General features: G+C 54.6%; 1 protein-coding gene across 10 annotated transcripts in view; it reads right to left on the reverse strand.

The window, feature by feature from the left end:
* The window catches only part of IQSEC1 (IQ motif and Sec7 domain ArfGEF 1), a 404,132-nt gene that overhangs the window by 71,903 nt on the left and 307,366 nt on the right, over window positions 1–24,863 (reverse strand). Inside the window, exon 1 of one of the 10 annotated variants that reach the window (XM_058725836.1) lies at window positions 17,929–18,113. The exons of 7 other annotated variants lie outside the window; for them this stretch is intronic. In XM_058725836.1, the coding sequence (XP_058581819.1) occupies window positions 17,929–18,065 (137 nt within the window). In that variant the 5' untranslated portion in view covers window positions 18,066–18,113. Of the gene's footprint in view, window positions 1–1,250; window positions 1,566–17,928; window positions 18,114–24,863 lie in introns of those variants that run through there. 2 more of the 10 variants (XM_058725838.1, XM_058725846.1) reach the window with 2 other exon arrangements.

Below are 24,863 nucleotides of genomic sequence, written 5' to 3' on the forward strand. Positions count from 1 at the left end.
GGGGAACACATGCATGTTCTCAGTGAAACTGCCAGACACACACTGCAGAATTTTTGAACTCAGAGATCAAACGGCTGCAGGTGGGCTTGCCCCCGCAGCCCCCAGGGGGCCGACGCAAGCCCAGTCGGCTTGTCAACAAATCCTCTCCGCCCCACCGCCTGGCTCCTCCGAGGGGCCTGCAGACAGCTCGGGGGGCAGCTGTGCTGGCGAGCGTAGCAAGGAAATCGATATTCTCAGCACATACACTCTCTCTCTCTCCCTCTCTCCATAAATGCGGGCCTTGGACACTCAGGCAGCCACCCACAGCCCCAAAGCAGAAAAGGGTTGCTCTCTGGGATACACGTTTATTCCCCCGACCCCACAAAGACTCCATCCCTGAGCACACCAGGCGCACAGAAACACGCACACGCCATCCCACCGGCAGACCCCTCACTGCCGCACTCAACACAACAGCGGCAGCCACACAGATCTCAGGTTCCCCGACGCACTCCTGGGTGGCCCGGCCGGGAGCACACCTGGAGCACCTGCGCACAGCCTCACGCGCTTGCACAGGGTCTCCCTGACGGCGCACGCGTGACCCTGGACACAGGCCCAGGGTCTCGCGGAACTAGGCCCACGGGGAGACTCCCTGGCAGCCTCCGCCCGCCCGCAACGATGCCCGCGGGCCACACTCCGACTCACAAACTCCAGTCCTCTCGCTCTCAGCTGGCACCGATACCCACTCCCATCAGTTTCTCCCATGGAAGCTCACCCCCACACAAGCTCCCATCCCAACAGTCACTCGCCAGGGAGTGCACCCCCCCCCCCCCGCCCCGTCCTGACACCATCTCTTCTTCTCACACGCACAAACTCAGGTCCCAGGTCCGGGTGCACCCACACCACTCAGCCTCCCTCCACCCTGTCAGCCCTCCTCCCTCTCTCACACACAGGCACTCCCCACACACATCCTGACGGTCTCACGCACGCCGGCACACCCATCCCCGCAGCCTCTCCGGCACACGCTCGCACTTACAGTCCCGACAGACTCTACCAAACCAACGCAGGCAACACAGCACCCGGCTCTCTCACGAACCCACAACATACCGCACGCCAACTGTGCGATGGCTGGGTGCCGCTGGCATCCCCACCCCGCCCCGCCGGCCTAGGACCGCGCAGCTCCTCCCCAAAGCCCTCTCGCCCAAGGCCCGGGCGCTCACCCCCCCACCCGCCCCGACCCGACCCCCGGCCTCGGCCCCGCCCGGGGCCCTTACCCGCTGTCAAGCTCCAGCTCCAGCAGGGACTGGGTCCGCTCCGAGTTGCAGTGCAGGCACCACATGGCGGCCGCGGCGGGAGCTGACGGGGCCGGGCGCCCGGGACCCAGGCCCCGCCGAGCACTGCGACTCCCGCCGGGGCGGCCGGATCCCGGGGCGGACACCCGACCACCCGGAGACCTGACCACCCGCCACGCGACCACGTCGGGTCACCTGGTCCAGTGCCCGCCGGTTCCCGCTACTCCCGCCCGCAAGTCTGAGCCCCCAGACCAGCCGAGCCCACTCCTCCACCACCACACCACCACCGCCGCCACCCGCCCGCCTGGCGCAGAGCGAGGCCCGGCCGGAGGAATGTGGCCCGTGAGGGGGCGGAGCCAGGGGCGGGGCCGGAGGACGGACTGCGCCGGGGGGGCGGGGCCGCGCGGAGCCTCGTGGGGAAGCGCGGGGCGGGGCTGCACGCAAGGGGCGGGGCAGGACGGGGCGGGGCTGCGCACGGGGGCGGGGCGAGCAGAGCCAAGTCCGGAGGAGAGCCGGGGCGAAGTTTTCTGGGGGGACAGCATCCCCTGTACCTTTTCCGGGAGGGCGGTGCGCTCCCTCCAAAACAGAGTCCCCACACATACATATCTTCCTCCCCAACGTGTAAGCACAGCAAATACAAAACCCACACCAACCGGCTGTAGCCTACTTTGCGGACGGCGCCAATGTCTGCCAACCCCGGCTTTGGCCTCGGTTTATAAAATGAGGTCTTTGCTCCCCGGAAAGGTGTGGTTTGTGGGCTCTGAAGCTCCTGACCCAGAGAAAAAAGTGGGTTCCATCCTGAGGCTGGGGACACCCATTTGGGGACTTTTTGGTGAGAATCTGATGAAAGCATCTTCTTTTTCCCTAAGCCTATCCAACCTCCTACTCTTTCCTCACCCGGAGACAACTTTCAACCCCCCCCCCCGCCCCCCCCCCCCCCGCCATCCCGCCCTTGGCAGGCTTCACAGTCATCCTAATTCGCTATTAGAGCTCGTTACCTATACTTGGTTTTCAAGACACTGTGATAGAGGTAGAGCTATTAGTGGCCCCATTTTCCGTTAAAGGAAACTAAGGCTTACCCTTAACTGGGTTAATTCTAAGAGGCTTTCCCTCACTTCCTCTTCCAGAGCTGCTCAGCTCTCCCTACCATAAGCAGTCATGGCTTGCTATGCTCAATTTGCACACTTACGGGTTTATTATTTGTCTTTGGGCTTCATGAAGGCAGGCATAGCACCCACTACCCACACTTGTGGAATGCCCAAATATGGTTGGGAGACAATCAAGCAGCCACAGATACAAATGAGACCCCACCTGCCCCACCTGCAAATCCACTTCCTGGAGGGCTAGGCAGCTGGAAGTTCTGCGGGAGTCAGGAAGCTATAGGAAGCCACTAATGCAGGGACATCATCTTGTGCCTTTTTGAAGCTTTCATTTGGAGGGGGTGGTGCAAAAAGCCTAATGATGAGTGTTATTCCCATATGGGGAAAGTGGGGTGGGGTGGGGGACAGTGAAGGAAGAGGGCTGGGCTGGCCCAGCTTGCAGCACAAGAAAAGGCCACCCCTAGATGCAGTTTAGTGTACCAGGGTTCCCAGGCAACATGCTGAGTGGGAATCCAGTGCCCCTCACTGCCCATCTCCACATATCTTCTCTTCACTTCTGTTGTTGTCTCTGCCACACTGAGAATAAATAAAGACTCAGAAGGGGAGAAAATATTTGTGAATCACATATAGTATCCATGCCATATAAAGAACTCTTGCGACTCAACAATAAAAAGGTAAATAACCCAGTTAAAAAATGGGCGAAGGATCTGAATAGGCATTTCTTCAGAGAAGATATATGAAGGGCCAAGAAACATGAAAAGAGGTCGAACATCACCAGTCATCAGGGAAATGCAAATCAAAACCACAATGAGCTATCACCTCCTACCCACCAAGATGGTCAGAATCAGGAAGATGGACCAAAGGACCTACACGCAAGGGTTCTGGAAGGAGAAGACTGCTGAGACACGCTGCTCAGAAACTGCTACCACATCCAGCGGCCTGGCTGGGAGAGGAGGGAGTTAGGAGGGGATAGGGTTGAAATCGTCCAGTTGGGGGTGTGGAAAACTCCCACCCCAGCTTGAACGGCCCTCTAAAAATAGGCTGCAATAAATGGAGCCAAGAGAATTCCCCCAGCCCAGCTGCTGGAGCACTCCAGACACGGGCTCCGACAGCCTCACGACCTGGATTCTCCAAGAATTCCAGGCACTTGTCCAGACCCACGGCCTTAGCCGCCTGCCAGGATGGTCTTGGCGACATGGTTCCGGCCGGGATTTAGAAGAAGGGGGTTGAATTTCCCCTTCAGTATTTGGAATACCAGAGGACGGAGTCCCTGGAAACCAAATGCCTCTTAATTCTCTTGTTCTGTTTTATCTTCCTACAAAGTGTGCCTCTTGCTTTTGCTGGGTTAACTGCCTCGCAGATTAATAAGGTAGGGATTCGGGAGGCGAGCGAAAAAGTTCCAGCCTGGAGAGGCAGAGAGAGCCAATTTTTCTGCTAAAATGACTGGACGGGGCAGATTTCTTACATATCCCGTTTGGGCAAATTGCTTAGCCTTCCGAGTTGCAGTTTCTCAACGGTAAAGTGTGGCTCGTGGACCACATCTACCCTGGCAGATTCTCCTTGCCGTTTAATTTAATGTAGCAAGCATTTATTAGTGCTTACTCTGTGCCTGTCATCTGAGGCCTCAATGGGACACTGATGTGACAAGTGTCCCCAGGATGATGTTAAGATAATCTGGAGGAAGAGCCTGTAACTCTGCCCCATGAGAGGCTCCCAAGATGAAGGGACTTTTGGGCTAGGCCTTGAGGAATGAGTAGGAGCCCATATATAGGGTGTAAGATTCAAGAAAGTCATGAAAACGTTTAGTTGCACTGTCCCGTCCTAGGTTTCAGCCCTGAGTTGCTTGCCTTGGCCTGCTTCACATGCCATCACCGACTTCATCCCAATCCGCCTGGCTTCTGACAGCCTCCCTGCTCTGCTTCCATCAGACATGTATGTAGTGCCTCGTCACCCGAAAGCCAACCTCTGCAGTCCCTCTCCCGGAGCTGCCGGGATGAAGGCCAGTCCCTCCACACAGCCGGCCTCCAGGCCTGTGTGCCCTGACTGAGGCTTATCTCGCCAGCCCTGGACATTCATGATGCCCCTTGCGTGCACACCGCACCTCCAGCAGCAAAATACTTCTTTCAGACCCCCCAAATCCCGCTGTGTCTGGCTCATGGCTAAGGCTCTTGGTTTTGGCTTTCACTGTCACTTCTCCCGGAAAGCCACCCCTAGCCAGCCCCTCGTCCAAGTTAGAAAGTCCTCTTACACACTCCCAGGTTTACTCTGTACCTGCCCTCCCATCACAACAATGAGCTGTATTGTCACTGCCAGGCCTCCCTCAGGCCTACTATGAGGCCCGGGGCACAGAGGTGCTCAGCAGTTGAGTAAATCCAGCCTAAGAGTCAAATCTGGTCCACTGCCTGCTTTTTAAAAATAAAGTGTTTTGTGCAGGCCTGCTGTGGACAAACCCTGGAAAAGCAGAAGTCGTATGTCATGGAGATTCCTGGAGATGGGCCTCTGCCCTCTAAGCCTGAAGGCTTGTTAGGACAGGGGTGGGAAGGAGAAAGGAGGACTTTTCACTCTATGCCCTCCCCACACCCCTTTTTTTAAATTTACATCCAAGTTAGTTAACATATAATGCAATAATGATTTCAGGAGTAGAATCCAGCGATTCATCCTCTTATACCCTTTTATAGTTTTCAGAACTTTAGGGGTGCCTGGGGTGGCTCAGTCGGTTAAGTGTCCGACTTCGGCTCAGGTCATGATCTCATGGTTCGTAGGTTCGAGTCCCGTGTCGGGCTCTGTGCTGACAGCTCAGAGCCTGGAGCCTGTTTCCGATTCTGTGTCTCCCTCTCTCTGTGACCCTTCCCCGTTCATACTCTGTCTCTCTCTGTCTCAAAAATAAATAAACGTTAAAAAAAAAAGAAAGAAAGAAAGCCGGTGCAATACAGAAATCAATACAAGTCACGGCAACCCACGGGACCAGAGGTCTCGCATCTTGTGGGAGACTCAAGCCCTCCAGAGCCAGTCCTCAAAGACCCCAAATTCCGTACTGTACTTAAGTCACCTCTTGGGCCACCCTGCTTTCCTTGTCCTTCGAGTAGGTGGTGTCTTACTGACAGCCACGAAAATCAATTGGAGTTGCGTTATAGCCCTCTCGAGTTCCCCTCTCAGTGCCTGTTGATCATTAATCTGTTCATAACACTGAATGGACTTCCCTATCTCACAGCCAGGATGCTGGGTCCAGGAGGACGCGCTGTGATCATCCTTCCAGCACAAGCCCTCATTTTACAGACAGGGAAACTGAGGCCCAGGGTGCCAAAGGGATGTGCCCTGGGGTGTGTGTGGCCAGGTACCACTACAGACAAAGACACTGGCCCAGGAGTCCTGCCTCCTGGGCCACAGTACCCCATTGTCGGCACGACACAGCAGGACTTGCACAATCCAGCATACGGCCTGGGTGACCGAGGCGTGGGTTCCGTACTGAACAGAACTTATTCGTCTGAGTGTTGCATGCTGTGGAAAACCAGACACAGCTGTGCAGAATGCAGAATTGTGTAGTGTTGCCTCAGAGAAGCCAGTCAGCCCCCCAGTAGAGAAAATTTCCAAACAAATCAAGCTGATCTTAAGGGACAGGTTACTTTCAAAATTTCAAGCAGTTTTCACTGGTTATCATTCAGTCCCTGACTCTTTCCAGCCTCCTTCTCAGATACCTAGCTACGATATAGCTCCTCCCAGAATGCACCATGCACTCCTCTGTTCCAGTGCCTTTGCCTATGCTCTTCCCACTTCCTGGGCTGCCCTATTCATCTGCTTGGCAATGTCCTATTCAACCATCAAGACACAGCCAAATATCACAGGGGAAGCCTCTCCCTGTGCCCCATCCCCTAGGTGGGGAGAGAACCCCCCACCTAGACTGTGGGCACCTTGGAGACAGGGACAATGGCTCTCCATCCACTCACCTGGTGGTGGGGTTCAGACGCCGCCACTGCTCTTCGTGACTAGCCACCAGCGGAGTTGAGTCCCAACCATAAAAGCTCAGCAGTACTGGGGTTCACCAAGACCTGGACCGCGAGGGTTGAGATTCAAGTGGCTTTAACATTAGCATAGCCTAGGGCTTCAGGGCTGGAAACAGTCACCAGAACCCAGTGCTGCCTGACTATTGGGTGAGGAGCCTGAGCCTAGGGAGGGGGGGAGCACTTCCCCAAGTCACTCTGAGGCACAGCCAAGAGTTGGTCATCTGACTGCCTTTCCACGGCTCCTTCCCCACTGCTCTGACAAAGCAAACCACAGAGTCAGGGAACCATTGTGGTTTGAGGTGTAAGAAGGCTGTTTTCCTGTGGTCTTTAAATGAACAATAAAAATTAGACGCAGTTCTGTTATGCCAACAGTTGACAAGGGGATTAACACAGGCTGTGAGGGCATGGGAAAATCCTTAGGGAGGGGTTGCAATAACAGAACCGCATGGTTAGGACACAGGGTCAGATGCAAGGAGAAACCAAACGAAATGGAACAAAACCCCGTACCAGTATAGGATGGCTCTGTAGGAGCTCTGAAAAACTCAGGATGTGCTCAGTGACTGACAATGTGAACAAAACAGCTGGGAATGATCACCTCCTCCAAGAAGCCCACCATGCTTCTAGGTCCCGAGCGCCCACTGCGACCCCTACCACCCAGTGGGTGATAGTTCGTCATAAAAGGGAAGGGAGGTGGTAGTGGCGGCCGTGGGTCACAAGGTGCTCATTGCATCCCTCCTAGGTCTGGCCACTCCTGTGGGCACGCTCCATCCGTCCTGGTCCCTCTGCTGGGCCCAGCCAGGTAAGCTGGCTGCTTGGCCCGGAGGTGAGGGGGCAGGGCCTGTGGAGAACAGACCTGTGGCTTCTGAGTGCAGCTACTGCAATTATGGGTCTCTGTTCAAGTGGATGGGAAATGGCCATTTGCCAGTCTTCTCACAGGATTCAAGAGGCCTGACGACATCAGGAAGAAATCTAGGAGCAAACATCTGAGCTGCTACCTTCACCAGTGGAGGGCTCTTCCCTGAGCCCGCACTGACCCCCGAATAACACTGTGCACCACACTTCCCATCAGGCGGCCCTGCCAGCCCCCTGGATACAATCAAAAGTGACCCCCACCTCAGCCCCTCAAACTCACCCCTCCTTTCCCTGGCTGGTGGCAGAAGGAAGCCACCGCCAGATCCTCAGGGATAGAGGGGCAGGGCCCACGATGCTTATGCGGAGGGAGTCAGCCCTCCCTTGGGGACAGCTCCAGGAAAATGACTCCAGGCCTCTTCCAGGTCCAACCCCTCTGTGTCCACTCTCTGGACCTGAGAGGGACCTCAGTTCTCCGCTGCAGGTGGAAGAGGCAGCCTTGTGGCCAGTGGGCCTGGACATGCATCTTTAGCTCCCTATCAATCCCCTTATGTGACCTCGGGTGAGTCACACAGCTTCCTGGGGCCTCGGTGTATTCACCTGTACACCTTCCTTGCAGGAGAGGTGCGGGGCTTGGCAAGAACACCCATAACTGCCTAGCCAGTGCCGGATACCCAGCAGGCCTTCAGAGCCTGGTAGTCCCTTCCCCTGTGCCACCGTTGCCCCCACAGAGTGGGAAGGCTCACGGCGTGGGCACCTGGTGGCGTCATAACCTGGCTTCCCAGCATCTCATGTTCGATCTTGCCTCTGGGGCAAGTGGATGGGTCTTTCTGAACCTCCTTTCCCCACCTCCCTGCCTCTACCTGCCTCTTCCTTAAGTCCGGGGACTGCTACCTCCCGAGACGGCCAAGGCCACCCGTCATGGGGCACACACTCTGGGTCAGGCACTTTACAGAAGTGATCGCATTCAATGCTCAACAACCCTCCCCTCCATTTTACAGATACATTGTGGCTCAGAGAGGTTGAGTAACTTACTTAAGGCCACGCACCTAGAGGCTGGATGATAGGGATTTGAGCACCTGTCCATTTGGCCCGCAGACCATTAACGTAACCACGAAGCTAGACCTGCCTGGTCTTCCCCCTACACAAAGTGCTTATTGAATGCAGGCTCCGTGCTAAATGCTTTACCTATCATCTCATTTAAGCCTTATAATAAACTTCTAAGGAACATACTACTATTATTGTCCTCATCCTATCATCCAGAAAGAGAAACTGAGCCTCAGAAAGGTTAATGGGGCACCTGGGCAGCTCAGTTGGTTAAGCATCCGACTTCAGCTCAAGTCATGACCTCACAGTTCATGAGTTCAAGCCCCGTGTCGGGCTCTGCACTGACAGCTCAGGGCCTGGAGCCTGTTTGGATTCTCTGTCTCCCTCTCTCTCTCTGCCCCTCCCCCGCTCATGTGCACGTGCACTCTCTCTCTCTCTCTCTCTCTCTCTCTCTCTCTTTCTCTCAAAAATAAATAAATAAACATTAAACAACAACAAAAAAAGAAAGGTTAAGGAATTTGTTTGAGGCCAAGCAGCTAGTAAGTAAGGATTTGAACCCAGGGCTGTCTGATTCCCAAGTCTGTGCTTATAACACCATTCCCTTTGGTCTTCAAGGTTTAGTTCCAAGAAGTCCCCCGCAGAAGACCATTTCCCTTCATGACTGATGTAATGGAAATAACAAAAGCAAATCTAGCCCCCACACGCCCCACCGGCTATGGAGTCAGACTCCCGGCCCTGTCCCCTTATTGGCAGGGTGGTCTCGGGCAGGGCCTCTCTGAGCCTCAGTCTCCTCTGTCAAATGGGAAGGGATAACAACGCATATCACTGAGGTTGTTGCAAAGACTTCAGTGACATATCAAGTGCTGGGCCCCCAGCAAGAGTTCTGCCTCCCACTGCCCCCGCTTCGCCAGCTCCCAGGACCCAGGGCACAAATCCCGGTTCCTTTTGCCCTGGGGAACGCCCCACCTCCCCTCTGGAGTGGAGAGCAGCTGGGGAGAGGCAGGAGGGGCATCGTGGTGGCCAGGCCTGGGAAGGACTTGAGGCTTTTGCCAGTTCTGCTGAGGCGTCCCAGAGGCCCGGGTGCGGTCAAATCGGGCAAGCAGTCCTGCCTTTTTCCCTTCTCACCAGCTGCCTGTGCCTCTCCCTTCCTCCCTCAACAAGCCTGCCCCGGGGTTGAGCTCACGCTCAGAGGGCCCCTTGAACTAGTTTGTGAGAGGAAGGAGGAATTAGGTTCTGTGGTTCCAAGCCCCACCCCCACAGTCTGGGCAAGAGACAGACCCCACATGTGAAGGGCTCTGAGACCGCACACACATGTTCCAACAGACGGCGGCCCGCTTGCTGTCACCTCCTCTGAGGGACCTTCTGGGACACCCCCAGGTAAAGCACATCGCCGTTCTCTCTAGCTCATCTAATTCCCTGTGAAGCCCATCTCCCAGCCTATATTTATCTTGCTTAATTACTTGCTTGTTTAGGGTCTGTCCCCTCCACCAGAACGAAGATCTTCATGTGAAGGAGGGGACTTTGTTTACCACGGTGTCCCCAGGATCCAGATGGCACCTGCTCTACAGTACGTGCTCAATAAATGTCTGATAAATGAGTGAGTCCTGTTGACCCAGTCATTCTCACTCAGGACAACCAGAGCGATGGCACAAGGCCTGTGAGCTGGGAATGGCAGGCCCCCTGCCCACTCCCTGTTCTCACCCTTGCTTATTCCGTCGGGGCCAGCGCCCCTTTTTACACCACAGATAGTCTCTGGAAGTCTACCCATTTTCATCTCTGGCGTGCCCATTGCTTACGGGATCCAGCCACTCAAGACTTTATCAATAAAAGAGGCATCCCTTTAAGCAAAGCGAATGACCATCCTTGACGTATTTGGGGTTCTTTCCTAGTCGCTTTGCTTAAACCAGGGCCCATCTGTATTAAAGGGAGCAGGTAACGTGAGGGAATCTAGAAAGAAATACAGAAATCTGCAAGGCCTGGCTCTGTTTCGGAACGTCCCAGCCGGCCACCACTGATCCAGACGCGTGGCGTTCCAGGGAATGCCTGGAAGTAGGGAAGCAGCTGGCTTACTCTTCTGCAGTGCGTGCATACCACAGAAACGGCTACCGCGGGGGTGCCAAGCCAGTGCCCCAGTGGCCCTCTCCCTTAATGAATTTATAACGTTCATTTATAACAAGTGCTGGGGACGCCTGTTTGGCGAACGGATGCCACTAAGTGCTCCTAACCGACAGCTTCTCTTAAGTGGGTTAAACATTCCCCTCTGCAATCGTCTTTATGTTATTGATTTAAACACCTTCCTTTGTCCCAGGGGGAGGAAGACGGCAACCAGCTTGACTCGACTCCACTGATTCGGAATTAATGGACGTGGGATATGTGTGATGTCTGAGTCATTGTTTGAATAAATCTATAACGGAGAACGTGGGCGTTCCTGAATGCGTTTCAACAACCGCCCCCAACACTTATGATTACTTATTACGTGTCAGGCACTGGCTGCGTATCTCAGAGGATGCAGAACCAAAGAGTCGTGGGCTCTACCTTCCGGAAGCTTGGTGGATAAAGGGACTGCAGGCAAATCAGTCATTGGTGCCAGCTCTGTTCCCACAGGAGTTCACATAATCCTGACAGCCGCTCTATACGGTGGGTAGGCATCCCAGTTTATCACGGAGGCCCTGAAGCCCAGAGAGGCTAAGTAATTTGTCCAAAGACACACAACCTGTAAAGGACGGAGCTGGGATTAGAACCCACCTACACTGACGCTCAGCCTGTGTTCTTCCCATGCCACCGGTGGTTCTCAAATCAATGGAAATGCAAATTTCCACACTCGGTGATTCTGATGAATCTGCACTAGCCAGGGCACTGAAATGGGCCACCAGTGCAGTGTGGGAGCCACCTGGCAGAGGGCTGGGGGGATGGCCATTTAGGGAAGGCTTCCTGGAAGAGGTGATGCCTGTCTTGGGATTTGTGGCACGAAAGGGAATTCACGGGGTGGCCCGGCAAGAGAAGGGCACTCCAGGTACAGGGAACAGCATAGGCAAAAGCTTGGTTCGCTTGGGAAAGTAGAATCATACATTGTACACACAAAATCTACATCGACGTGGAGTGCGAAGAGTGGGGACGGGTGAGCAGTGAGGAATGAGACCACAGGATGAAGGGGGCAGAATTCTGCTGGCAGAAATGGCCTGGATTTGGGGCGCCCAAGTGGCTCAGTCGGTTGAGGGTCCGTCTTCGGCTCAGGTCATGATCTCTCTGTTTGTGAGCTCCAACCCCGCATCGGGCTCCGTGCTGACAGCTCAGAGCCTGGAGCCCGCTTCGGATTCTGGGTCTCCCTCTCTCTCTGCCCCTCCCCCACGCGCACTCTGTCCCTGTCTCTCTCAAAAATAAATAAACATTAAAAAAAAATTTTTTTAAAAGAGCAGAAGAAATCAGTTCATTAAAAAAAAAAAAAAAAAAAAAAGTGGCCTGGATTTAGCCCCAGGTTGGTTTTCCCAATGACCACATAGCACCTGTATACCGATTACTTAACACTATTCTTTGTATCAGGGAAACTATGTATTTGCTCCATCAACAAAGAATCCCAGTCTCACTGAGAATAAATTCAGTTTTCCCATAAAAACAAATCACCAAAACACCGTTATAAAATCCTGCTTGGATCCTGTCACCCGCAGACGGCCTGTGCTTCAGCCCCGCTCTGTGTTTGTTTAACACAGGAATTAGTTAAGTACGGAGAATCCGTGTTATAGAAGGCACCCGTAAAACAGAAGGATCACTTTTATATCCTGATCGGGAATGAGATACACGATATATTGCCAGGTGAAACCAGGAAGGTGATGAATGCTGTATTCGGGTACAGAAGGAAGGGAGAGGAGTAAACACATGCAGGCTGACATATGCATAAAGTATCCGGATGGCGGTTACCTCTGGGGGAACCTGACAGGGCCGGGAGGGCAGCTCAGTGCTCATTGTGTGCCTTTTGTATCTTTAACTGTTGAACCATGTGACTATATAACTTCCTATAAAATAATAAGATACAATTAAGCCTTCTTTTGAGTGATAAAGAGGCATTAAAGAACTTTAGCACCCATGGACACTTTGGTCTTGAAATACTTGGAAGGGCCGGAAGAGCATTGGGAAGGGAATAGCATTCTTCTGGGTCCCACGTGATTATTTTCCTTGTTACCGAACGCTGAATCTGTGGCTCACCTGGAATCATTTCATGTGGCTCGGGTCTCAGGGATCTGAGAATACGCTTTTTTCCAACAAGAAATATCCTTAAGCATGTAGTGTAACTTGACCGCCGCAGAAGGCTGGGGAGGGCCCAGGTGGGGCCTGGGCCCAGTGGAGGGGTGGGGGGGTGGGGGGGGTGGGGGGGTGGCGGGGAGGTCAAGGCCCTCTTCCCATCCTTTTGGGAACAAGACTAGGTTGCCATCCCACAAGGTCAGGCCCCCCCGGGGAGCACCTCTGAATGCTGGTTGTGCTCCCCATACGCTCTCCTGCGGCCAGTTATCAAGTCCTGTTGCGTAGCCCACAAGGAAACGGGAGACACAGAGAGGTTAAGCGAGGTTAAGCGGTATGTCCTGAGGCTGCTCCCCTGCTAGTGGCAGAGCTGGGATTCCAACCTGTAGGCCTAGGCAGGGAAAGCCTAGGAGCCTCTGAGCCAAGCCGGCCTGGGGCGGGTAAGGGAATGCGACCCCACCCCACGAAATAAGAGTAAACCTTAAGACCCAGACTGGGCCACCCCAGACTCCTGGAGCGGATCCACAATGAGCATCCCTTACGCAGCACAACCCCCACAGACAATTTTGGTCTCTCTCGCCATTTCCATAAGTGAGTATAATTTATGTGTCTAATAGCAAAGATATCAAGGTTGGGAACCCCCTGGAGTGTTAGAAATGCAATTTGTAATTACAAGCACACAACAATTTGTTCAACATGTCAGCTACGTCCGCGGTAATTATTACCCTGGTTAAGGGTAATCCCCGCCGCGCATGGGGATGGGAAGCCAGGAGTGGGGGCACTGGGCTTGGAACCCGGTTGTCTTCCTTGAGGCCATTTCTTCTCCCAAGACCCCTCCTGTTCCCTCCCACAGTGGGCCAATATCCCTATGGTGGCTGCCCCCCGGTGGGCCTCTCAACGGCTCGGCCCTGCCTGCGGGTGCCTAAGTACGGATCAGTGGGCACCTCCTTCTTGGGAGGCATCCCTTGTGGATCCTGACGCCTGCTCTCAGGAGGGGCCCTGTTCCAGGCTTGCTTCCCATTTTTCCTCGACAGTCTGGGGATAACGCTACCTTCTAGTAAGTTCCCTCCTGCTGTAGGCTGCTTGCGATGCAGCCTCTAGCTCCTTCCCCTTGGCCTCCTTTGGTGGTCACCTGGAGTTCTACGCTAGGGACAGTTAGGTACACTAGCAGTGGCCGCGGCTGCCACTTCCGGAGCACCGATTCTGTGCGCGGTGCTCCACGGCGCTCACACTGGGGCGCAGCAACCTTCCCAGCCACACAGAGGGCAAAGTCCACATCTTACCCAAGGGACAGAGGCCCAGAAGTACCAAGGCACTCGCACAAAATGCAAGACGCACAGATCACAGGGAAGGGAGATTGGATACGGTGGATGGTCCGAGCCATGAGGGTCCCCACTCTGGGACGCAGCCTCTGGTCGGAAAGGGCACTTCTTCATTCAACACACGTCGGCTCCTTTTGTGCTTTAACTCCAGTGCGAGGGACAGGGGCCACGTGGAGCCGGGGAAGGGAGTTCCAGGCTCTGAAGGCTTGCTAAATGTCCAGCACTGGCTAGAGTAACTGTTGGGCACTCACTCTGTGTTTTACACACATGATTTGTCAATGCCCCTGTCCGCCCCGTGAGGCTGGGACTTCATTAACTGCAGATCAGAGATCAGGACCCCGGCACTGCCCTGTAAAGTGGGGGTTCACCCAGAAGTCCCCAGGTTGGTCTTGCTGGCAAATTATGATCGGTTTGAGACCACAGTTCAGGGCACAGCTGGTGGAGTCCTCCCTGGAGAGGACGAAAGATAGGGTGGCGAAAACTGCAGGCCAGAGCCACTGAACCAGCAGTCTGGGTGTCGGGTCAGGGTGCGGGTGAGGAGCAGGGGGCAGTGTGGCTGGCCCTGGCCTGATCAGAGTGGCCCCCATCCCACCACTCACTGGGCTGGTCCTGGCACGGGGCGGCGTTCACCGGCCACCGCTGGGGCGCTGGCGCCACCTCTCGCCCTTCTGGAGAACTGCAGCCTGGCCTTCCCAGAGGGGATAGAGGGGGCCAGACAGGGTGGTGACGCCCAGCCTTGGAGCAGGTGTAGAGAGGGGCTGCTGAGCCAGCCCGTGGACCCCGCCCGAAGCTTCCTCATACAAACCTCTTCCATTCTGCCTGAAGAATCTAAGGCCCCCTCCTCCCCAGCTCTCCTTGTACAGAGGGCGGGCGGCTGGGTTAGGAAGCAGAGCAGGGCTCAAACCCAATTTCACCGACGTTTCAATCTAACAACATGTCACTGCCCTGCTTTGAACCCTGGCTCCTCGCTGCTTAAGAAATGAGTACCAAACTCCTCGCTATGGCCACAAGGCCTCGCCGATTTGGCCTCTGCCCTCCCCCTCCGCGCGGCCTCAGCCTCTTATCCAGCAAGTTGGCTCCAGCCCCTGGGCCTTTGCAAAGGCCAGTCCCTCTGTCCAGCACACGACTCTCTCTTTTCACCTACTTAACCCCGGCTCCACCTGCATGCCTCAGCTCCTTCAGGGAGGCCTTGCCTGACCTCTCCACAGGCCCCATCAAGGAATGTCTCCTAGCACCGTGGATGCTGCTCAGGGGAGCATCTCCCTCTCTTATGCTGCACAGCTGCGTGAGGATAAGGATCGTGTCTGCTCGACTCCCCATTCATTTCAGCTCCAGTGCAGTGCCAGGCACATACTAGGTGCTTCAGAGATATTTGTGGACGAAATTAGTGATGTCTAATTCACGTGAGTCCCTGTCCCCAGATTAACATGCCTTCATAAATACAGCATTCATTTCTCAAGGGACCAGGCACAGAGGTAAATAAAGGTCCTTCCTACTTGAGTCCTGGGGAGGGGGATATTAATCGACGGTAAAGTGGAGGGTCTGTGCACCGATGTCCTGAGCAGGAGCAGACAGCTGGGAAAAGCTAGAGCTGAGACGTGGACCGAGGTCTGTTTTGACTGAAGCCATTCTGTGGCCCCTGAAGCCAGGCATATGGCCCAGTTCCCTCAGGATTCACCGGGCTGGATCTGCTTGAGCTGCTCACGCAGACGGAGGAGAATGGAGTTCCCTTGCCCCTGAGGTTACCAACAGAGTCCTGGAGAGAGAGTCTAAAAAATTAAGCATAGGAGGGCTGGCTAAGTGGGGAGGAGAACCCATTCCCAGGCATCTCTCCTTTGCCAGTCAGCATGCTCAAGGCTGGTTCCAGCACCAGCAGGCAGGGCTCCCATATGTGAATCTGTAAAAGGCGCCCTCTTCTGGTGGACATAGCCTCTTACGCCCACGCTTGGCAAGACTGCCATTTCTTTCTTTGCCAACTGCTCTCACACAGTGCACAACCTGAACATCTGTACACTAGAAGCGCCTGGAGCTCTGCCCCACTGGGTGGGGTCCCTGCTATTACTCTCCTCACACTGACAGTGGATCTGGCTCTTCCTTCAAGGGGGCAGGGAGCCCTTCCAGTAAGGACTTGTAATCATGCATGCAGGACATGTGGCCACATGCAGCCACCTGTGCCTTCCTTTCTTAGACCCTGGGAGAGAGAAAGCCCCAGAGAAAGCCCTCTGGGAGATTTCCACAGCAGAGATAAGCCACCGGCAGGTCCAGAAATCACAAGGCCCACAGAGAAAACATCAGCAAAACTTAGCACTGACTTAAGCTGCCTCATGGAATCCCATCAAATCTGAACAGGAGGGCAGTGAAAACCCCAGCCCACATCATGGGCTTAAACTCAGGTGGAAAGGGTGACATGTGGCTTGCTTGGGTCTTCAAGGAGACAGACCCTCAGTCCTCTCAGAGAGACTGCTGCATGCCCTGGGCTTCTGCATTGAGGCAGGAGCCCGGAGGAGGCCAGGGCATGCTCAAGGTCACCCAATGGCCAGCTGGCAGCCAGGCTGGGCCCATGCCAGGTCTCCAGGCTCCGCCCTCGCTCCAGCCCCAGATCTGCTGGAGTGGGGAGGAGGGGGAGCTGGTCTCCCAACTTGGGCCTTCATGGGGCACAGAGGGACCGTTCTTTGCAGCTCAACAATCCCCCTGTTTGCCCCGTGCCAGGCTACAGCCTCCCTCGAGTCCTGCTGACGAGGAAAATCTGGTGCCAGCGTCCACAAATATGTGTGCCTTCTGGAGGGAGGAGGCAGCCGGCCTTTCTAGCCGAGTGGGCAGATTTAAAGGCCCAGAGAGAAGCCACAGGATAGGGGCAGAGGGAGCTGCTGGGTGTTTTCTTTAAAATACAGCGCGGGGAATAAACACACACACACACACACACACACACACACACACACACACAGCTCCTGAATATTTCCGACCAGATACCACAAAAACGCTTTCCATGTTTGCTCTGAGCGGGAGGTGGGGGGCATATGAAGTTTTTGTTGTATCTTCTTGTAATGTTGAACACTTTTACCACGGGCCTGCTTTCCTAAGCAAATAGTAAACTCCTAGAAATAAACTGAAAATAAGAAGCCCAGAAAGAAAGAGAAAAAAGGGAGCTCAGGTATCGACCTTCTCTGTAAAAACCTTCTCTGTGCTTGCTGGGACACGGGCCGCGTTGGTGGCCCATTCGTGCACATTTGCACTGTAGCCACAGAGTGATCCGGAGAAGGGGGCCCCTCTTGTTGTCACCCCCACTACACAAACCATTGCCCAGGTCCTAGCCTGGCTAGGCACACTAGTCCTGGCCTAGTTCTAGGCTGATTCTTGCTCTTCACTTCTTCCTGGGGACCTGAAGTTCTCAGAGAGCCTGGGGAGGAGTGACACTGCTCCAGAGGGAATGTGCCTTGTCAGGCAACCAAGGGGAGTCCGCAGGCCGCGGTGGGAGCAGAGCCTACAACCTCCGGGGCCCTAGAGACGGTCCGCTGAGATGCTGCTGGGCCATGCTCTCAGCCCAGGCCCCTGCTGAACCACAGCCCCTTCCTGGGCCTCAGTTTCCTCGTCTATTAAATGGGCGAATCTACCCTGGTTTGCCTGGTAGGAGTAAAGATTACTCCTACTCCAAGGGGAGGTGCCTGGCACCTAGCAGGTGCTCAGTCCACACCCACTTCCTCCCTCCCTCCTTGCCCTGATAACTCCAAGAGCAGTAAGGGTATGTCCTGCCAGGCCAGGGACTGGCCACTGCCCGGGGAAAGGCACCGGGATCTGGAGGGCCGACTAGAGGTTGGCAGTGACCCCCTCTCTCTAGCGGGCATGCCCTGGACACTGGAGAGGACGCAGAGCCTCCTGGGAGACGGGTGGGCTGGGTGCCTGAGCCTGTGTGTGGGCTCAAGCGAGTTCGCATAGCGGCCTGAGATCTGGCAGGTCCTTGTGGCAGGCTGTGGCCCTCCACCTCCTGCTTCCATTGCCTCAAACAGACCCAGATGCAAAGGGCTTAGGAGGAGACGTTTATTTTCCAGACGCAGGTACCCAGAGGTGGGCAAGGAAGACACAGCCAGGGATCGCCCTGGCCCTCCCTTACCTTGGTCCAGTGCCCTGGGTGGGGGTCTCCTGCAGCACACAGCACGGCCTCGCTGGCCCCAGGGGCCTCCTCTGTGGCCCACGTAGATGAGCTTCCTCAGCCCTTCCGGGGCCTATGCAGTGTCCAGCGTGGGTCATAAGCCCTCAGCCCCTGCTTAATCCGCCAGAGCCCGAGTCAGCTCCAGCGGGACACGTGACAGCCACAGCCCCACAGACCTGTTTGGCAGGAGTGGCAGCTGGTCCCGTGGGGGAGGGCCGCCTGTGCAGCCCTCCTTGCCCTCGGGGGCTGTCCCTGATCACCACACTCCTGCTGGTTCCTCCTGTCTAGAGCCTGTGTCCTGGGCTCCTGCCTGCCACCCGGGGAAAGGTATGGGTATGTGTGTGTGTGTGGGGGGGCAGGGCAGATGGGGAAAAGGGCTCATCAAATGGTGCTGGGTAATGGTGTGTGTGCGTGTGTGTGCGTGTGCACACTTGGAACGGGATCCTTATCTTACGCCACACACGAATCAATTCCAGGTAAAGATCTAATGTAAAATATACAGAATATGCATGGCCACGGAGTGGGAAAGGATTTCTTAAAACAGAAAACATTGATAATAAAGCTCGAGATAAATTTGACTACTTAAATGAAGAACTCTGAAATGCAGTGCCTGGGCGGCTCCATCGGTTGAAAGTCCAACTCTTGATTTTGGCTCAGGTCATGATTTCACGGTTCGTGAGTTTGAGCCCCGAGCTGGGCTCTGCGCTGACAGTGTGGAGGCTGCTTGGGATTCTCTCTCTCCTTCTCTCTCTGCTCCTCCCCTGCTCTCTCTCTCTCTCTCTCTCAAAATAAAAAAAATAAACTTAAAAAAAAAAAGAACTCTGAAATGAAGATGTCCACCCAAAGACCCCAGAAAGAGTAAAAACGGCAAGATATTTACAACATACATAAATGATCAAGGATTCAAGTCTCAAATGCCTAAAGAATCCCCCCAATCAACAAGAAAATAAAAAGCCCAAGATGGGCAAAAACACTTCCCCAAAGAAGAGATCCAAATGGCCAATAAGCAGGCAAAAACGACCCAACCTCATCAGCAATCAGGGAGATGCAAATTAATGCCACGGTGACCCACTATTACACACCCACCAGCTGAGCAACAATGCCAAAGACTGATAATAGCCGATGCCGGGAGAAGGGGGTGCCATGGGAGGGAACGACCACACAGCATTCTCTACGACCCAGTGAGAGGTAATGCCCTGGAGAAGGGCATGCCATGCACACTAGGGCACAGACAGGTTCAAGAACAATAGCCCCAAACCAAAAACAACCCACATGTCCACCACAGTAGACTGGAATACATAAACTGTGGCCCCAGCGAGGCGAGGGAATACGACCGGGCAGTGACAAGGACAAACCGTAGCTACTCACGACTGGAGGAGTCACAGAGCTGCACCCGCAAGCCGAAGAAGCCAGACCCAAACAAGTTATCTACAGCCTATGTCTATGTAACAGACAGCTCGAAAATAAGAAAAACAAAATGATACCGTAAAGAGTTGTTCAGCTGGGGCGCCTGGGTGGCTCAGTCGGTTGAGCCTCCGACTTCGGCTCAGGTCATGATCTCTCGGTTCGTGAGTTCGAGCCCCGCATCGGGCTCTGTGCTGACAGCTCAGGGCCTGGAGCCTGCTTTGGACTCTGTGTCTCCCTCTGCCCCTCCCCCACTCCCGCTCTATCTCTGTCTCTCCCTCTGTCTCAAAAATAAACATTAAAAAAAAAAAAGAGTTGTTCCGCTGGGCGGTAACACAGCAAGAACAAGAGCATCATTAACACAAGAGTCTAAATGGTGAGAATCTTTGAGGGGTAATGGTTGGGGAAGAGCACCAAGCTGGGTGGGGGTAGGGGGCTTCTGGCAACACTCAGTCTCTTGACCCAGGTGGTAGGCACATGTATGTGTCTCTAACTTTTCTTTAAGCTGCTGCACAGATGTCTACTCACTTTCCTGTGTGACAGGTTGCATATCACATTTAAATAGAAAGATGTCTCTGACATTGGTAGGGGACAGGCGGACACCCCAAGCTGTGATTGCAGAGTCACCTGCCACAACCAGTCACACTTCGACACCATGGCCACCCAGCCACACAGGACATCTGAGCTGTGAGGGCTCATTCTACCCTCTCATTTTAAAGACAAGCACCGAGGATCAGAGATAGAAAGGAACTTGCCCAAGGCTGCACAGCAAGTTGGGGTCAGGACTGGAATCTAGGTCCCAAACCAGGTTCTCTCCTTTTCCATTTGGGAGAATTTTTCCATTGCAAATCACCTTTAACATCAATCAGGGCAGACTGATTCCTTGTAGCATTTACCACTCTCTGAAATTTTCTTTATTCCCTTACTTATCCATCATGGGTCTCTGGGCACTAGAACAAAAACTCCTGGGGGGTAAGGGTTTTTTGTCTGTTTTGCTCCTGAGGTATCATAGTAGGTGCTCCATAAATATTTGTTGTATGAATGGAGCTTGCATTTCTATTTGGACTCTGAGGTCCTAGAAATACTCAGTGGCTCCTGTGACATCCCCAAAGGAGAAAATGAAAAATAACTATGACATTGACACACTTTCTCAGAATTATTTTCATAACTGTCTTAGGCAGCTGGTACTATCAACACCCCATCTTAAGGAGGAGGAAACTGAGGCTCAGGGAGGTTGTGAATTATCCAAGGTCACAGCACTAGGAAGTTGAGAGCTGGCACTTGAACCCAGCCCCAGAGGCAGGCCAGCCTGTCAGTCAGTCCACATACAGGGTCCGGGTATCGGGGTCTACGTGCTCCAGCCCTCCTGTTCCCCCATTCCTACCCCCCAACCCCACCCCTTTGGGGTGCCAGTTACAGCTTCCAAAGCGTGTTCTTTTTTTAAAAAAAATTTTTAACGATTTACTCATTTTTCAGAGACAGAGAGAGACAGAGTGTGAACGGGGGAGAGCCAGAGAGAAAGGGAGACAGAGAATCCAAAGCAGGCTCCAGGCTCTGAGCTGTCAGCACAGAGCCTGATGTGGGGCCCGAACTCATGGACCACAAGATCCTGACCTGAGCCGGAGTCAGACACTTAACCAACTGAGCCACCCAGGCGCGCCTTCCAAACTGTGTCCTGGCCTGTTCCAAACTCCGGTCCGGGGGGGGGGGGGTGGGTGGAAGGGACTCGTCCAAAGCGAGAGCTTGTCCAAAGTGCTCTTCCCTCAAGTTTCCCAAGCCAGGGTGACCAACAGTGACCCCAGCACTGCTCACGGATTTGCCATAAGACACTCAATTTCCGTATTGCTTCACTTCATACCAAATCCTCAGGCCCCCTGGCTAAGTCCAAAAACTGGTCCTAGTTCCATGTCTGGATGAGCTGAATAATGAAATGTTCCCATAATACCCCCAGGCAACTGGCTTTATTAAAACACCCTGGCCCTTAGCAGTTTTACAAACCTATATTACTATCAGGATAGCTTTCAGCAAGCCCTCAGATAATAATAATAATAATAATAATAATAATAATAATAATAATAAATCACTGGCTCTGGGAGTCTTGGAGCTCCAATGACCCTCCAGGGCATCTAAACCAACTGAGAAACATAAATCTTCTGATCAGCCTCAGTTTGCATACCTCCAGTGAAGGGAACTCACTCCCTCATGAAGGCAGGTTGTTTTTTGTTTTTTGTTTTTTTTGTTTTTTGGATCCAGCTCAGTTGAGCACAACAAAAAATTATATTAGCCCCCAGCACTAGGGACTACGAGGTGCCTCAGCCACTGTTCTGGCCTCAGGGAGTTTAGTCGTGAGTGATTGTGCCATTCCAACAGAAAGGGACACAGCGCAGGCTGGGATTACCTTCTAAAGAGGCAGCATGTGAGGCCCAAGCCTTTATATCCCTGTCACATATGGCACGTGGATTTATGTGGGTCAGCCTGGACTCTGTGCTCACTCATGAGCCCCTCCCAGAGGAATGTCTCCCTAGGAGCATCTGGGCATGAAAACTGGCAAACCGTGGGGCTCTAGGGGCCCAAGGAAGAGAAAGGATCGTCATCCGAGGTAGGTGGGAGGGTGCAGCATCCCAAATCCTTCCCGCTGGCCTGTGGGATTGACATAATTGTTTTAATATTATGCTTCCAGAACCTTCACACACATTGATGGATGGCTTTGTGGTTTTGCAAATGAAATGGGATAATATATGTGAGAGCCACCGTGAGGGGCTCTGGCAAGGAGCAGATGCTTAAAAAACGTTCACTGGGTTTGAACTGCAATCGTGTTGGATCAGAAGGCCACATACACGTAGTTCTTCAAAGAGTCGCTGACAGCTTGGCTGCCTGTGTCCTGCCTTCCCAAGTTGGCACTTGCTGAGGTAGCCTTACTGAACAGCCTGGGGGGTGGGGATGCGGGAGGGGCTTCCTGAAGCCTAGTGTCTCACCAGGGAGGTCTAATGGCAGTCTCACCTATGCCCCAGCACGCTATTCTGCTCAGCGATAATGGCTCACTTTAGGGGAGAACACAGGGACTCAGGGCAGGCTTTGCTGAGGCAGTGACATGGATGAGAATAAAAAAGGATGAACAGAGGTGTCTAGGTGGCAGGGCAGGGTATGCATTCTTGTGGGAGCCAGGACGGGGCCAGGCTGGGTCCAGTGGGAAGACATCAGGCACTAGAAGATGCTGTTCCCCCAAGCAGGTCTGAGTTATACCTCACCATGGCAATAGCCAGGTCTGAGTTCCGTGGTGTGGGGGCGGGAGGGGGGGAACCCCAGTCCACACGGACCTCACCAACAGGATGGGGCTTGGCCCAGCCACTTTTATGCAAAACTCACTTCTTGACAGGAGCAAACAATCCCATTCCCCACCCCAATTCTGAGATGCCGGCAGGGAGGGATGAGACATGGGGTCAACCCTCCAGATTCGTAGCCTCCCCCACTGGTCAGTACTGAGCCCCCCTTGCACACCCTGCTGACAGGAAGCTTACTATAGAACCAAAGGCTGGCTGTGCTCTTTTAGGGTACGGTTGGTTAGGTGCTTAGTTTACCCCCCACCCCCCATCCCAGTAGTCAGAACACCAGGGGTGGGAGAAAGGTGAAGACACAAAGGGTCCCAAGTTCTGGCTCGGCCTTGGCATTCCCCTCCGCACAATGGGGAAGGGGCATAACTGATATCATGGGGGTTGCTGTGGGGCCAGCAGGTATGGGGTGGGCAGGGCAGGCTGGTCAGAACAGCTGTTGGAAGGGCAGGCAGCCACAGGCACTTTTGAAAAGCAGCCTTGAGAAAGGTATGGCAACTCTGGTCATGAGACCCGAGATTGCTTAATGTTTGCACGGTGTGCAGGAGCTGGAGTCCCCTGCAGAAGACGGCACCAGTCCCCTTCCTTGTCTCTCCACTGCAGGGACCTCTATGGGAACAGCGAGTCCTCTGAGTGTTCCCTAGCAACCCAAGGATGTCTGGAGAGCTGGGGACAGTGGGAGGCTGTGTGACCTTGGACGTGTTCCTGCCTCTCTCTGGCCTCAGTTTCCCCATCTCTAATAAGGGATTGGGCCCTAGGATGCTCCCTCCAGCTCTGATGCTCAGTGTCAAGGCTGTGGGCATTGTGGCACCCCCAGCCCCTCTTAGCTCATCTTTTCCTGCCGGGGTTGGGGGCAAAGGGGGGGGGGTGGGACTGTTTCTCTTCTCTCCTTTCAAACTCAACTGCTGGGCTCTGGCCTTACCAGTCCAAGGGAGGAGTCAGGCACAGTGCTGGGGGCAGGAGAGGGTGACCAGAGGGGCATTCCCGTGTCACCTCAGTTTAGAGTTGCTCCCAGGGGCTGCACAGGCCAGCATGTGCAGTCTGGTGGGGACAGAGCACAGAGTGGAGCAGGGCCTCGTCAAAGTGCACAACCAGACTCTTGCTCCTAGTGCAGGACAACTGCTTCCCCTCTCCCCCCACCCCCACCAATTATGGAGCATGCTCAGAGCAAAATGTGCAAAGCTGACCAGGCAGAGCAGAATGCCGTCCCCATGAGCCTAATCTCATGGACAGGGCTGGGGGGAGGGGACACCCACTGTCGTCTTTCTGCTCCGTCTGCTCCAGGAACAGATCAGCTGTGACAGTTGAGAGGTTGGCAATTTAAAGTGGCAAATGCCTGGCAGAAACATGGGAAGGGGGGTTCCCCATGACTGGGGTGGGGACAACCTCCTCTCACCACCGGGGCCAAATGTCCCTTCCCTCAATACTGCCCAAGGCTGTGGTATCAGACAGGGCAAGGGTTTCCTACAACCCGGACCCCCTGGCCCAGGAGCGTCCACCTCAGGCTGTCCTGACACCTGAAACAACCCCATCAGTTCTCAGACCACTGCTGCCTCCTATTTGGGACTGGGTCCAAGGACTGCCCTGGCTGTTCCAGTCCTCAAGCACCATCACCTACACGGATTGCCCGCCCCTGGGGGTCTGACCTGGAGCGTCTCCAGAATAAAAACCAGCCTCTTGCCCACGTGGTGGCAGGAGGAGGGGCTGCCCAAGGTCACACGGGGGGTCAGGGGCAGGTCTGGATCCGGACCCAGCCCTCCAGCCCAGCCCTAACTCCTCACTCCCTCCCTGGACGCGTCTATCTGGCTCCCAGCGAATTCCGGAGATGCCTCAACCTCCCGCCCCGCAGGCTCCCGACCCCGGGCGCGTGGCTGGTTTTCTCCGCTGGGAGGCAGGAGCAGGGGAAGGGCTGGTAGGGGGCAGCTTCACCAGGCGACCCTCCGGGCCTGGATTCACGTTTCCCCGCCCCAGGGAGACAGCCAACTGCATAGACGCGGAAATGGAGCACCCTGAGCCCCCCCTCCCCCCAACATCGCGCCTTCAGCGTCCACAAGGTTTTGCATAAAGGGTCCGCATAGCCGCGGAGGCTGAATCTCCTACGTCCTCACCGATCGAGTTCCAGAGAGCGACACCCGCAGAGCCCGGGCTCAGAAAGACTGGCGT

Source organism: Neofelis nebulosa, chromosome 4 (assembly GCF_028018385.1).
Source record: "Neofelis nebulosa isolate mNeoNeb1 chromosome 4, mNeoNeb1.pri, whole genome shotgun sequence".
Taxonomy (NCBI): Eukaryota; Metazoa; Chordata; class Mammalia; order Carnivora; family Felidae; genus Neofelis; species Neofelis nebulosa.